Source organism: Pogoniulus pusillus, chromosome 15 (assembly GCF_015220805.1).
Source record: "Pogoniulus pusillus isolate bPogPus1 chromosome 15, bPogPus1.pri, whole genome shotgun sequence".
Classification (NCBI taxonomy): Eukaryota; Metazoa; Chordata; class Aves; order Piciformes; family Lybiidae; genus Pogoniulus; species Pogoniulus pusillus.
In genome coordinates, this window is record NC_087278.1 from 11,548,746 (window position 1) to 11,562,615 (window position 13,870).

A 13,870-nucleotide genomic window follows, 5' to 3' on the forward strand; every position below is an offset into this window, starting at 1 on the left:
CTGCTCTTGAACTCCCTCAGACCTCAAAAGTAGAGGCGATGATCACTTTCCCCAGCTGGATCACTGTCTGCCAAGGGCTACACAGAAGCTGCATTGTCATGGACAGTCCTCAAATCTGACCCCAGGCTCTCTGCAAGTTGTTGAGGCCAAGAGAGGGGCACTGCTTTCTTCAAACTCTGGCTTTCTCTACCCTTCTTTTTTTCACCCAGCCCTCTTTGCTCAGTGTTTCTTGATACTGAATTTTCATTCACTTCTCCTACCCTGTTTGTCTGGAATCTTCCTCACTTCTTCATTCTCTTCTGCACTTCTTCATCCTCTTCCTCAAGCACAACCTGGGAGCCTGAACTGTTGTGGTCCCTTGAAACTGAACATGCTTCCTCTCAACGTGAAAAACAAATATTCTACTGCAGAAAAAAAATACACTCAGAGAATAACTGTGTCCACCAGCTTGGCCTGCACTTTCCTCTTTGAGCTCCCAGCTTGCCAGTCTTCACTACTGCACCTGGCCCATAAGAGGCACACAGGCTGTGCCATGGTGCACAAGCCCTAACGCCACTGTTCGGTTCTGAATGAACTCCACAGCACATCAAGGTGCAACTGTCAGGCACCTCTTGAGCTGCTTGGTCTGTTCACTAAGTCCATTTGGGTTTTCACTTTTCCATTTCATTCTGGTTAAGACAACCACACTACTGACTCAACCAGACATTCAGCCTGACTTAGGAGATGTTTTGGATAGTTCACAGGAGGAAAGCACTTTTGATCTGAAACACTAAGTAACAAATGAAGTCTGAATCGCAGAAAGCAGGGAAAGGAAGTACCCAAATGTTAAATACTCTTGAAAAGCCACATTGGGAAAACCTGACTGCCCAATTTTTTTCTGACCCTGCTAGTTTTTTTACCATTCTTCCAAGGATGCTCTGTTGTTAGTTTAAACTAAAGAAAGAGTTTGCCTTGTTGCTTTTTAACTTCCATGTCCCTCTCTAATACACCTTATTTCTTTCCTAGCAAGCCATTTCTGCAATCTTTGGAGGAAGCAGATCAGGAGAGTAGGTGTTTTTTTTAAGTTCTGCCATCACTTGGAGCAGGAGTGCTGAAAGCAGCACAGTCTCTGCCTCTCAGCAGCAGGAAGTCAGTTATCTAATCTGGTCAAACACCCCTACCAGCTCTCTCAGCTGCCTCTCCCCCTTGGCTGTCATCCAAGGAATGCAAGACGTATGCAATCATGCTGTCTCACTCCACCTATCCCCCACACCCAACACCGTGGAAGGCCTTGGCTGATTTCAGCCAAATTGGAGAAACAGGCAGAAGTTTCAAGATACTCAGACACTGGATAATCCACAGGGAAGAGACTGTTAAATGCCATCCTGCTGCTCAGGGAGCTGCTCTTCTAAGTCTCAGCTTCTCTAGAAATGAGTTTTATGGACTCTCAAGAGTTTTCTGGTTCTTTAGCACATACATTTATTGCATGACCTTGATACCATCCCCAGGCTGTGGTTCTTCTTCTAGGTTTGCAAGAGACAGGAGAAACTCTGGGCATGACCTGGTGCCAGTGAATAGGAGAGGGAGTTTCCAGCCACTCTGATGTGTGCTCCCTCTCTTCAGCCATTCCCTCTCTTCTGTCATTCATTAAAATTAATGTGAGGCCTGACTTCATTTCCAGCTTGCTTTATTCTCTTCTAATCTTCAATGTGAGACCCAAAACACACTTATTAGTATGCTTTAAAGGCTGTGGGATTTATTGTTGCCCACTCCTGACTGAAATCCAGGTGTGCAACACCATTGCCACAGGATCACAGGATGCTAGCGCTTCAAGGGACCTCTGGAGATCCAAGTCCAAGACCCTTGCCAGAGCAAGGCTGTGTAACACAATCTGCCTTCTTGCTGGTTGCAGAAGCAGAAGCACAAGGCTGAGTGAGAGCTGGGGTGGTGGGAAGCAAGTGCTCTCCTGAATCGGGACCCGTTTTAGTTTGGAGGCAGTTTGGATTTGCAGCCCACAAAGCCAACCAGAGCCTGGGGTGCTTCAGGAGAAGTGTGGCCATCAGGGCGAGGGAGGTGATTCTCCCCCTCTACTCTGCTCTATTGAGACCCCACCTGGAGTACTGCATCCACTTCTGGAGCCCCTATTACAAGAGGGATGTGGACATGCTGGAGTGTGTCCAGAGAAGGGCCATGAGGATGCTCAGAGGGCTGGAGCAGCTCTGCTATGAGGACAGACTGAAAGAGTTGGGGCTGTTCAGTCTGGAGAAGAGGAGGCTCTGACATGACCTTATTGTGACCTTCCAGTATCTGAAGGGGGCCTACAAAAAAGCTGGAGAGAGATTTTTTAGGCTATCAGGGAGTGACAGGACTAGGGGGAACGGAGCAAATCTGGAGATGGGAAGATTCAGACTGGACATGAGGAGGAAGTTGTTCACCATGAGAGTGGTGAGAGCCTGGAATGGGTTGCCCAGGGAGGTGGTTGAGACCCCATCCCTGGAAGTGTTTAAGGCCAGGCTGGATGGGGCTCTGGCCAGCCTGATCTAGGGTAGGGTGTCCCTGCCCATGGCAGGGGGGCTGGAACTAGATGATCCTTGTGGTCCCTTCCAACCCTGACTGACTGTATGATTACATTTGGATTATTTGGCATATGTTTCCGCTACAAATTCTCCTGCAGCAATGATAGTCGCTCATAAGACTGAATGAACCACTGATCAAAAAGTGAAAATCTTTCTGACCTATTTCCATGAAAATCCTGATGCTTTAGGTCTTACATAGCATGGGTAAACCCCTAAGCTTTAAGGAGCAGCTGAGTCTAAAAATACTATTGATGTTTGATGCTAAAAATAGGGTTCTTAGGTTTTGATCCATACTGTTGCTTTTACTTGCTTTGTAATTTCTAGCTTGGAGGACTGCAGTTCTTTTCTTTATCTCCAGTTCTTTTCTCCAGAAATAAATAAATAGAAGAAACAAATTCTTTTAGAAATCAAAGGCATGTTTAATTAGTGCCTCTAAGGTTAAGTTGAGCTTAAAGAAGAATCTTAAAGTGCCACAGGGGCTGACCACATTGCTTTTAGTCTCCCCAAACTAATTTTGCTTTTATCTCTTCAGTCCTCCACTGGCCAGAGGACAGAAGGCATTAGGAAATACTGCATCTTCAAGAAGAGGAAGGAATTATGCCATATCCCTTATGCTCTATCAAATGTTTTCCATCACTACAGGCTACTGGTAGTAATTCAGCACATCTTTTCCCACCCTGTCTGCTCTGTCCCAGAGGAAGCTAAGCCTCCCATGCTCTAAGGAATTCATGTGACTCTGGAGTTTTCTCCGTGGGTCATAACATACCCTGAGTGAGGGGTCTCTTTGGGCATTGGGCATTAGGCATGCTCCATGCACAAGGGGGATGCCACAGGGCCATGCATTTCCAGTACAGCCAGGTGCAAGCAGAAAAGGGCAGGAAAGCCAGGGCTGAGACCTGCACAACCACAGACCCATCAGACACCCCACAGCACTGTTAGCACTGATGACACACAGGTGAGTGAGACACTTGCTACCTGCCCAGGAGAAAGAAAGCTGCAAAGCAGGAGATGTGTAGAGCAGGGTCATTCAGATGGCCGTGGAAACTTGACTTATGAGAGGAGGCTAAAAGAGTTGAGTTTGTTTATCCTGACAAAACAGAGGCTAAAGATCACACAGCTGCTTTTAATAAGGATATTGGCTTAAGGGAAGAATTCGTGACATGATGCCCACATAGCATCACCTGTGACTCTGGTGAGCCTTTCCAGCCCTGTGCCCTGCACCAACCATGGAGAGCCCAGAAAGGAGAGATGAGAGCACAAACTTAACCAGCAGCAGCAAGCAGCACTTCTTAGAGAAATGTCACCTTCAGGATACATTTCCTTCAGGTATTCAGAGATAGCTTTCCTGGCACTGGCAAACTGATGGCAGAGAGGGGTGAAAAGGACAAAGGGGTAGTGATGAGGCCAAGAAGCTCATCTAAATTTTGATTCCTGTTGTTTGTCCACCCATTGCCTTCCCACCATTTCCTGCTGTGATGAGGTGGGTCTGTCTGTCCGTCTGAGACGCATTCTTCTAGCACAGCTCATTCACTTGTTCCCCCTGCCTGGTTTATTTTCAGGGAGTGATTATTCAGTGAACTTCTATGTATTTGTTTCTGGAAAAATCTTGTGGTATAGATTATGACTCCATTGGCAGCATTGTCAGGAAAAAAAAGTTGTGCTTGGCACTGACAGCAGATAATTGTAATACAAATCATGAATTCCAGCTCCTTTGTATTTCCCGTCCTAAAGAGGTATTTTCATGTGTGCCATGAAGTGGTCCTTTCAAAAGGCAGAATCCAAAGGGCCCATGTGTCATAAGAGGGAAATTAGCCTCTCATCAAGAGTGATCTTCATTCCTTACATATTTAGGGTGTGGTTTTCCCCAACTGAAAGCCAGAAAGCAGTTCAAGAACAGCAACAGCAGTTCTCATAGCGTTGTCACATACAAGCATTCAGAAGCTGTAAATAAAAGGACCTGGAAAAAGAGCAGAAATGGCTCAAGAAATCATTCTGGTTTTATGTAAATAGTATCTTTGATTTTTTTTCTTTTTCATTTCCATTTGCAGAGTTCATGTTTGTGAGCTGTTTCCCAGGATCAAAAGGTTTAGAAATGTGTTTCTGTTAGAGCTCCAATTCTCAAACAGTCACACAACTTCTGAAAAGAAAACTGAAGAGAGAATTCCAAATGCCATCAGAACTGATGCACTAAAAGGTGCTTGTGCAGGTTAAGGCATGTGGATCTTCAGCATCAGAGCTGTCTGTAGCCCAGGACCATGCATTCTAGTTTCAGGACTTGTGAAAGAGCTCTGAGGAGAGCTCGTGGAAGCTCCCCTCAGAGCCTCACAGCAGCATCCCCCTCCCAGCTGGACTTGCTCTATCATTTTCTCCCAGAGAGCAGCTCCAGTATTGGGAACAGGTGGGGAGCAGGGTGTCTCCTCAAGGGACAATGTCTCAGGAAACAGACTTAGGGAATCAGGGTGTGTAATCTAGAATTCTGCATGCATGTGCACACAAAGCACACACAGCCTCAGCCCCACCCCTGTTCACATCCACATTATCTCTCCACCCTTGCACCTTTGCAGCATTTAGGGATTGCACACTGCGCCCTGAAATGCTTGTAATGGTTTTAGTTAAATGTGCTGTTTAAGGAATGTGATCTGGTGCCTGCCAAGGTCTTTTTTTCCTTCCACATGCTGGAAGATCTACCAAAACTTAAAGCATAAAATCCACTGAGGAATGTATATGATTTGATTAGACAGCAGTAATTCCCCATCCCAAGTGCCTAAACCATGACATATAGACCAGCCTGTTATTCACAGACTCACAGAGAGCATTGGGTTGGAAGAGGCTTTCAAAGGTCATCTTGTCCAATCCCTCTTCAGAGTCAGCAGGGACACCCCCAATTAGAGCAGGCTGCCCAGGGCCACATCGACTCTGCTCCTGTATGTCTCCAGGGAGGGGACCTCAACCACAACCTTGGGCAAGGGTATTCCACGATTCTCATTGTAAAGAACTTCCTCCTGAAGGAACTTCCTTAAGTCCAACCTAAATCTATCCTGCTCCAGTTTAAAACCATTGCCCCTTGTCCTATCACTATGAACCCTTCTGATCAGTCCATCCCTAGCCTTCCTGTAGGTACCCTTTAGAAATTGAAATGCTGCTATAAAGTTCCTTGAAGGCTTTTCTTCTCCAGCCTGTCTTCACAGGAGAGATACTCCAGTCCTTTAATCATCTTATAGAATCATAGAATGGTTTATGTTGGAAGGCACCTCAAAGATCATCTTGTTCCACTCCCCCTCTATAGGCAGGGACACCTCCCCCTAGAACAGGTTGCTCAGGGCCTCATCCAACCTGGCCTTGAACACCTCCAGGGAGAAAGCATCCACAACCTCCCTGGGCAACCTGTTCCAGTGTCTCACCACCCTCACTGGAAAGAACTTCTTCCTAACATCCAGTTTAAATCTCCCCTCTGCCAGTTTAAAACCATTACCTCTTGTCCTGTCATTACAAGACCTTGTTAATAGTCCCTTCCCAGCCCTCCTGTAGCCCCCTTCAGATACTGGAAGGCCACTATAAGGTTTCCTCAACATCTTCTCCTCTCCAGGCTGAAGAGTCCTAACTCTTGTAGCCTGTCCTCATAGCAGAGGTGCTCCAGTCCCCTTTGATCCTCTTCGTGGCCTCCTCTGGACTCACTACAACAATTCCATGTCCTTCTTGTGCTGGGGGCTCCAGCACTGTGCACAGTGCTCCAGGTGGGGTCTCAGGAGGGCAGAGCAAAGGGGGAGAATGCCCTCCACTTGCCCTGCTGGCCACGCTCCTCTTGCTACAGCCCAGCACACAGTTGCTGTCTGGGCTGCACTCACACTGCAGGCTCATGTTGAGCTTTTCATCAACCCAGACCCCCAGGTCCTTTTTCTCAGGGCTGCTCTCAGCCATTCACCACCCAGCCTGGAGTTGTGCTTGGGATTGTGCCGACCCAGGTGCAGGACTACACTTGGCCTTGTTGAATTTCATGAGGTTGGCCTGGGCCCATCTCTGCAGCCTGTCCAGGTCCCTCTGGATGGCATCCCTGCCCTCTAGCAAGTTGACTGTGCCACACAGCTTGGTGTCATCTTCGTGGCTCTTCTCTGGCCCTGCTCTAGCAGGTCCATGTCTCTCTTATATTGACACACCACAGAGCTGGACACAGTATTCTAGGTGGAATCTTACCAGAACAGAGCAGCAGAATCACCTCTCTTGACCTGCTGGCCATGCTCCTTTTGCTGCAGCCCAGAATGCAATTTGTTTTCCATGCTTCAAGTGCACATTGTTGGCTCATGTCCAGCTTCTCACGCACCAGTACCCCTAAATGCTTTTCTACAGGGCTGCTCTCAATTTCTTCATGCCCCAGCCTGTGTTGATATTGAGGATTCCCCTGCTCACAAAGCAAACTTGGATGCTTTCCTGGCGTTCCCCTTTGACATGCAGGGAATATGTTAATAATTATATCTGCCAGATACCAAACATATCACACAACAGTTGAGACTGGAAGGCACTTCAGTATATCTCATAGTTCAATATCCTGCTCTGAGCAAGGTCACTCAGAGGAGGCTGCCCAAGGCCATGGCCAATAAAGGTTTTAGCATCTCCAGGGACAAGAGACCACAGCCTCTCTGTCCAGTGTTGGACCATCAGTGCAATGAAAGGGGAGATTTCCTATGTTTGCACAGAATTTAGTGTCCTTCATTTTGTGTTCATTGTCCCATGTCCACTACCTGGGCACCACGGAGAAGAGTGTGACTTGATCTTCTTTACTGCATCCCATCAGGTTTTTATGGACATTGACCAATCCCTTAGTGTCCTTCATTTTGTGTTCATTGTCCCATGTCCACTACCTGGGCACCACGGAGAAGAGTGTGACTTGATCTTCTTTACTGCATCCCATCAGGTTTTTATGGACATTGACCAATCCCTCCCTTATGCATCTAAGAGAGAACTGAAGGCAAGTCAGTATTCTAGACACAGCAGTGCAGGGATTACAGTGAATCTCAGCCACAATATAAGTTTAAAAATAGTCACCTTGCTGCACATAAGACAAATGTGTAGTGGGACTTATGGAAGTAGTATGTAAAGTCTTAAATCTTGCTCAACACCCATCCGGTCTCTGCTGAAGGATCATGGTGAACTTGGGCCATTACAACTCAAGAGACTTGTCTGAGAGGATCCCAGTGGCAGAAACAGCACCAATCCCTGTGCTGAATACTTACACAAAAACTTTACAAGGAGAAGGTTGCTTTTGTCTAGGGAAAAACAAGAAGAAGGAAGGATAAGTCTCTAAGAAATAAGTCTTAGGGTTCTGCAGGAGGAAGTAATGGACAGTAAAGGTTACAGTCTCAGCAAGTAAGAGGAGAGATTCAGGTTGGACATTGGGAAAACCTTACAAAGTTTTTGGACACTGATTTCTTGAGGGGTTTCCTCTTCTATGGAAGATGTGAGAAGGTTATGTAGTATTTACACACAGTAGTAGAGATGGAGCTGGCCCTACCTTAAGAAAAAGAGAGAGGCTGTGTGATGTCTTGAAGTCCTTCCAACACCATTTTCTGTTAGCCTACGAAAAATGCTTGAAATTCCCCTTGAATGTGTGCTCCCCATGAATTATGGATAGGTACAGCTACCAAGCCAGGCACTTCTGCTACCATATGACTTAAAATTACAACAGCTTTCATGTTTTATTATCAGCAAACAGAAAAAGAAACTATAAAATCGCTCACTCAAAAGATCTGCAGCACCCAGAGAACACTGGTGGGAGAAACTGAGAGTAGCTTCAGGTTTCTTGCGAAGGACCTGAAGAGATTGCTGGGTCTGAACACCTGAAATAAGCAGGCATTTCTAACAGAACTATCTCAGAACATCTGTGGGCATCCTCCCAGCTCTGGGCCTCACAGAGGTACAAAATAAGTCTACTCCCCCAGCCTGCGTTGCATTAGTCTTCAAGACAGATTGTGTCACGTTTGTCACACATGGTTCACTCTCGCCCTGAGTGGTTTTGCAGCCACTGGCACCACTGCAAAGCAAGTATAAAACATCATCAGGCTAATGTAATGCTGCCTTCCATTGCACGAGTCCTAATGCAAATGACTCTGCAAGGCCAAGGGGAGCTGTGCTCTCCTGGTTTATGCATAGCTACCTGTCACTCTATCTGCATGGGCTGCTTTCAAAGGCTTCTTTGTCTGCAAGGTAAACTCAGGCTGGAGATGATCTCAGACTTGAAATCTCAGCCAAGGGAAGTCATCAGGCTATAAAACCCACAAAGTTAAAAATACAGGGAGCACTGGAAAATCAACAGGAAACAATTTCTGCTGACTGAAGTTTTCAGCCTTCTTCCAAACACCAGCCAGCAGTGACCTGTTGGATGGGATAAAGCAGCTACATGAAAGCAGCAGTGGTCCTTAACTTAGCCTGTCACAGCAGGAGCAACTGCCAGGAAAAGATTAGGATAGTCCCTCGGCCATGATTGTATATCTGGATGTTCTGGGCAGGAGATCTCTATCCTAGTCTCTCTCTCTACTCCTCTCTTCCAGCCAGAGTGCCTCAGACAACGGTTGCCAAAGGAAATGTCTTCCTTTTTTCTGGCTCCTGACATTAGCAGGCCTGAAATTGGTCCTGGCAGTTTGGTATGGAGTACTTACCAGTGCAGGGGATTCCCAGGTCTGTTTGGATGTCAGGTGTCTGAACACAGCTTTATTTGGTCTGACTGCCTTGGAGCAACGCCTGTCAGACCAGCTTACTTAGATTGTAAGTGCCAGCCATCAAATGAAGATTGATCATTTTCATCCCCAGCAAGCAAAATGTGAAGTCTGTAGTAAAAAACATTATGGAGAAAGTTACAGAAGAGAATAAATGCCATGAGAACACAGATCTAAAACTCCTCTGTCTTGCTCTGATGTTCACCTTGGGTGATGCATCCCTTCAACTGCAAAAGGTGAAGGTCCCGCTCAGTAAAACTCTGCTTTCAGAGTGGGATATCTCTGAGGCACACACAAAGGTGGGAAAACCATCCTTTCATTTCCCAAGTTAATAAGAGGCTCTCAAGTACACGTGCAAGCTGGCAAGCTTGCCTTGCCCTACTCACTGAGGAGCTCACAAATAACACCTATATCATTTGCTCTTGCTGGATGTGAGGTGGGCTCCCCTCTCACTCTATCTATTAAAATGCAGGTGTCCTTCAGATATACAGATTTGATTATCTCTGGTCCAGCATGACTGCGATCAAGGCAACCCTGTGCAACCTCATAATAAGAGCCCAGTCAGCCACCTGAACCACTGCCACTCTGTGTGTGTGTGTGTTATGTGCTTGAAGCAGGATTTATTTCTTGGCAACAGGAATTCCCACCCTCCTTTCATTGTAATTAGGAATTGCAATGATGTAAGATCATGTAAGGGTGTTGCTTTAAGGCCGCAGACATAAAATTTCATTGCCTCATCAGGTCACCAGGCCAGGGTTGCTGCTTTAAAATGATGTGGATTGTAGAAAAAGAAAGTCAAAGGTGACTTTTTCTTTTGTCATCTGGCCTCTTAGCCTTTACTAGTTCTCCACTGGTAAGTTTTTTCCATGCATTGATGAGGGCAAAACGTGTGCTTTTTTTATTCTGGTTCTTTTTTCTCTTCTTTTTAACTTGTATGAATGTTGTTCCCAGCACTATCTTTGGTTCCCAGATAGACAAGTGCCTAAAACACACTGTTACACTTCTTGCCCAGCTAATCACTGTGATTTGTGTCTTGACTTTCACAGAAACCCCCCCACCAGTCATCACCAACCCCACATACTTTGCTTTATGCTCCCATAGCTTAAATACTCATTGCTAAACTTTTGGCTCTTGCAAATTGCAACTTCTTTTAACATATAAAGTATTTTGATAATTGATCAGTACAACTGACAGGTCCTGCCCAGCCTTGCTAACCTTTTACCAGTCAAAATTTCAATAAGTAAACCACATCTGGTGGGTTTCTCTGCTTGTGACCTTCCTGCAGCTTAATGAGACTTTTTAGCTATTTGTCTGTTTAGGTTTAAATCTTCTGTGTTAGGTTTATAGCTGCCCAGCGAGACAACAGCCAACTCAGACATACTGCTAAAGGGATGTTTCCAACTGGAAACTTGGAATTTGGATTCAAATCACCTTACCTTTTTTTTTTTCCTTATTGTTATTGTTTCCTCTACTCATTCTTCAGCTTGCTTGTTCTTAATTCCTTCAGTACTTATTACTGCAGTAAGCCTAATCCTGTGTGCTTGCAGACCCCAAGTGTGAGAGCTGTAAATACTTCTGCAGTCTCTCCAGGGCAAATCAGCTGTAATTGGATCTCCCATTGCCCCACTTGGGAAAAAAAAATAGGAAAGGCACATTCCAGTCAAAGACAATTCTGCATCTGTGTCCGTGTGTTTGTTTCTGCTGCCCTCAAGTAATACTCTGTCCTTTTGCTCCACTCCAGGCTGAGTTCTCCGAGCTGAACCTAGCTGCTTATGTCACGGGAGGCTGCATGGTGGACATGCAGGTCATGAGGAACGGCTCTAAGGTGGTAAGGTATGGAGCACCAGCTTGTCTTGAAAATCAAGCTCTCTGCAGCAATGTCGGGATAAGCAGGATGACCTCAGGGTCTGACTGGTATCCGACCTAGAGCAGTGCAGTTCTGATGGCTTCAAGGTTTCCTGAAAGTGGTGGAAAGACTGACCTGACTTTGGTGGTTTTGTATCAGGTCTCAGTTGCACATTATGTCATACAGTCATTGTTTCCAGTCTGGGCCCTCTATGCCTTCCAACAAAAGTGACTCTGGTTCTTCCTTTCCCTTGATTTTTCACTCCTCCTGTGCCAACTAGCCTTCATTGTAAACAGTGGATTGCAGTCGTTAGCCTACCTGGTGTAGGTCTCCTCTCACCCTCCTCTTCTCCAGACTAAACAATCCTAGTTCCAAGTGGCCTGCCCTTGCAATAGCAACAAAGTCTTTCCATGATCCTGAGCCTCACAGCCTGATTTGCACCTGAAATACCACATTTCTTTTTTTGCCAGAGAGTCTCACTGCTCCAGCCTTGCCCTGTGGTTTGTCTCCGAGGCAATACCACATCCCTGTTCGAAGGAGATTTCTGTCCCTGCTAGTATTACTTTGCAACTGCAATCATTGCAAGCAAACTTCTTTCCTGTTCATGTTGAAATCTCATTGCTGTTCCCAATCCATTTTTCTAGCCTTCCTGCTTATTTCATACAATTCTTCTGTGCTTTTTGGAGTATACAGTGTTCCTAAGTTTAATAGCATTCCTTAATTCAATCAATGTTTTTGTCTGTTTGCTTCTAGTTCAGAAATAAAGACACATAATAAAGCATGCAGGGACATTAAAAGAAAAATAAATAGAACAGCTGGGAAATGGTGATTCTGAGTGTGCTGGCCTTGGTTTCATTTCTAAAGATGTCATTTCCAGCCCAAACAGCAACACTTGCCACTGTCAGTTAACTATGACTGTGGTCCATCAATTCATTTCAGGTCTTGACAGCTTAGTCCATCCACAAGTCTCCATTCATTCTTTGGTACAATTTCATAAGCCTCTGCTAAAAACTTCTAGGGTTGAGTCTGTTACATTCATTCGCTTTCTCTCATCCCATAAATGTCTGTTTCTCAGTGAAACAAAGCATATGTCCCATGAACCAGCCACTGGAGCATCCATCAGACAGTGTGCCTTGCTAATGTGCTCTGGTGCTTGCTTGCTGACGATGCTGGAAGGTTTCCCAAGGACTATTTCCTAGGTTGATCACATCTTCATTTTCCTCCCCGTGCCTTTCCTCTCAAAGCCATTCGTACATCTGGCAGAAAGATCTTGAGCTATTAAACTGAAACTGAAGACAAAATTTATTTCACAAGAGTGCCTGGGGCATGGTTTTCATGTTTCTGCTTGCAGTAAATACACAGATAGCACAGCTAGCCCTTTTGCATGGATATTTATGTATGAAAGTGCACAGTTTTATGAATGGCATTGGTTCAGTTTCCTTTTTTTCCTCTGTGCATGTTTGAGGACACATGCTTTTGTGTGGTGGGAAGTGGATTTGGCAAATACTTTCCTATTTGAATACCCAAATTACACGGCATGTGTTATCCATGGTTTGTTACAGTCCTTCCAAGCACTAGCCATTTGTTTACAGCCTGTGCTGAAATCATTCTCTCCTGCCCAGCTCAACGAGTTTAGGAGCTCAGGCCAGCCAACTTCCACAGCCATTCCTACCAATAGTTGAGAAGTTACAGGAGTAAATACTCTTATTCACTTTAGAAGGTGAATTATTGAGCATACTGCTACTGAGCTCCACGGAGGTCACTCAGCCCATTCACATAGGTGTAACCTCCGAGTCTGCCTTATCCAGTAGCTGTGTCCTGCCTGGCCACAGACACTTCTTGGGCTGCCCAGCCAAATGGAGATGACAGAGGGAACACCTCTAACTCATGTGTGCACTGACCTTGCTGCTGATGGCACCTTTATCCATCACTTACAAGGCTTCTGTTATTTATGAAGCAAGTTATTTAGTCAAAAGTGTAATAGTAATAACAACAACAGTAGTAGTAGTAATAAAGTAACCACTGGGCTATTCTCCCCAGTTTGAAGTTATGTTAACTGCTAATCTATCTATTTGCATGTTAAATTCTGTCATTTCGCAATCAGTCTCCTAGTTCTTTAAACAGGGGACACTGTTTGCATGTCTGAATTAAAGCTCTTTCTTTGCTTATAGAATCATAGAATCAACCAGGTTGGAAGAGACCTCCAAGGTCACCCATGCCAACCTAACACCTAGCCATATCCCATCAACTAGACCATGGCACTAAGTGCCTCATGCAATCTTTTCTTCAAGACCTCCAGGGATGGCGAATCCACCACCTCCCTGGGCAGCCCATTCCAATGCCAATCACTCTCTCTGGCAACAACTTCCTCCTAACATCCAGCCTATACTTCCCCTGGCACAGCTTGAGACTGTGTCTCCTTGTTCTGTTGCTGGTTGTCTGGGAGAAGAGACCAACCCCCACCTGGCTACAGCCTCCCTTCAGGTAATTGTAGACAGCAATGAGGTCACTCCTGAGCCTCCTCTTCTCCAGGTTAAACAACCCCAGCTCCTTCAGCCTCTCCTCATAGGGTTTGTGTTCCAGGCCCTTCACCAGCTTCGTTGCCCTTCTCTGGACACATTCCAATATTTCAATGTCTCTCTTGAATTGAGGAGCCCAGAACTGGACACAGGACTCAAGGTGTGACCTGACCAGTGCTGAGTACAGGGGAAGAGTAACCTCCCTCGTCCTACTGGCCACACTGTTCCTGATGCAGGCCAGGA

The 13,870-nt window shown here is 45.7% G+C and overlaps 1 protein-coding gene across 8 annotated transcripts in view; it reads left to right on the forward strand.

Annotated features, from left to right (window-relative positions):
• Positions 1-13,870, forward strand: part of SYN3 (synapsin III) — a 276,823-nt gene that overhangs the window by 102,215 nt on the left and 160,738 nt on the right. For all 8 annotated transcript variants that reach the window (XM_064155376.1, XM_064155375.1, XM_064155369.1 and 5 more), the window contains one exon: positions 11,004-11,095. In XM_064155376.1, the coding sequence (XP_064011446.1) occupies positions 11,004-11,095 (92 nt within the window). The remainder of the gene's footprint in view (positions 1-11,003; positions 11,096-13,870) is intronic.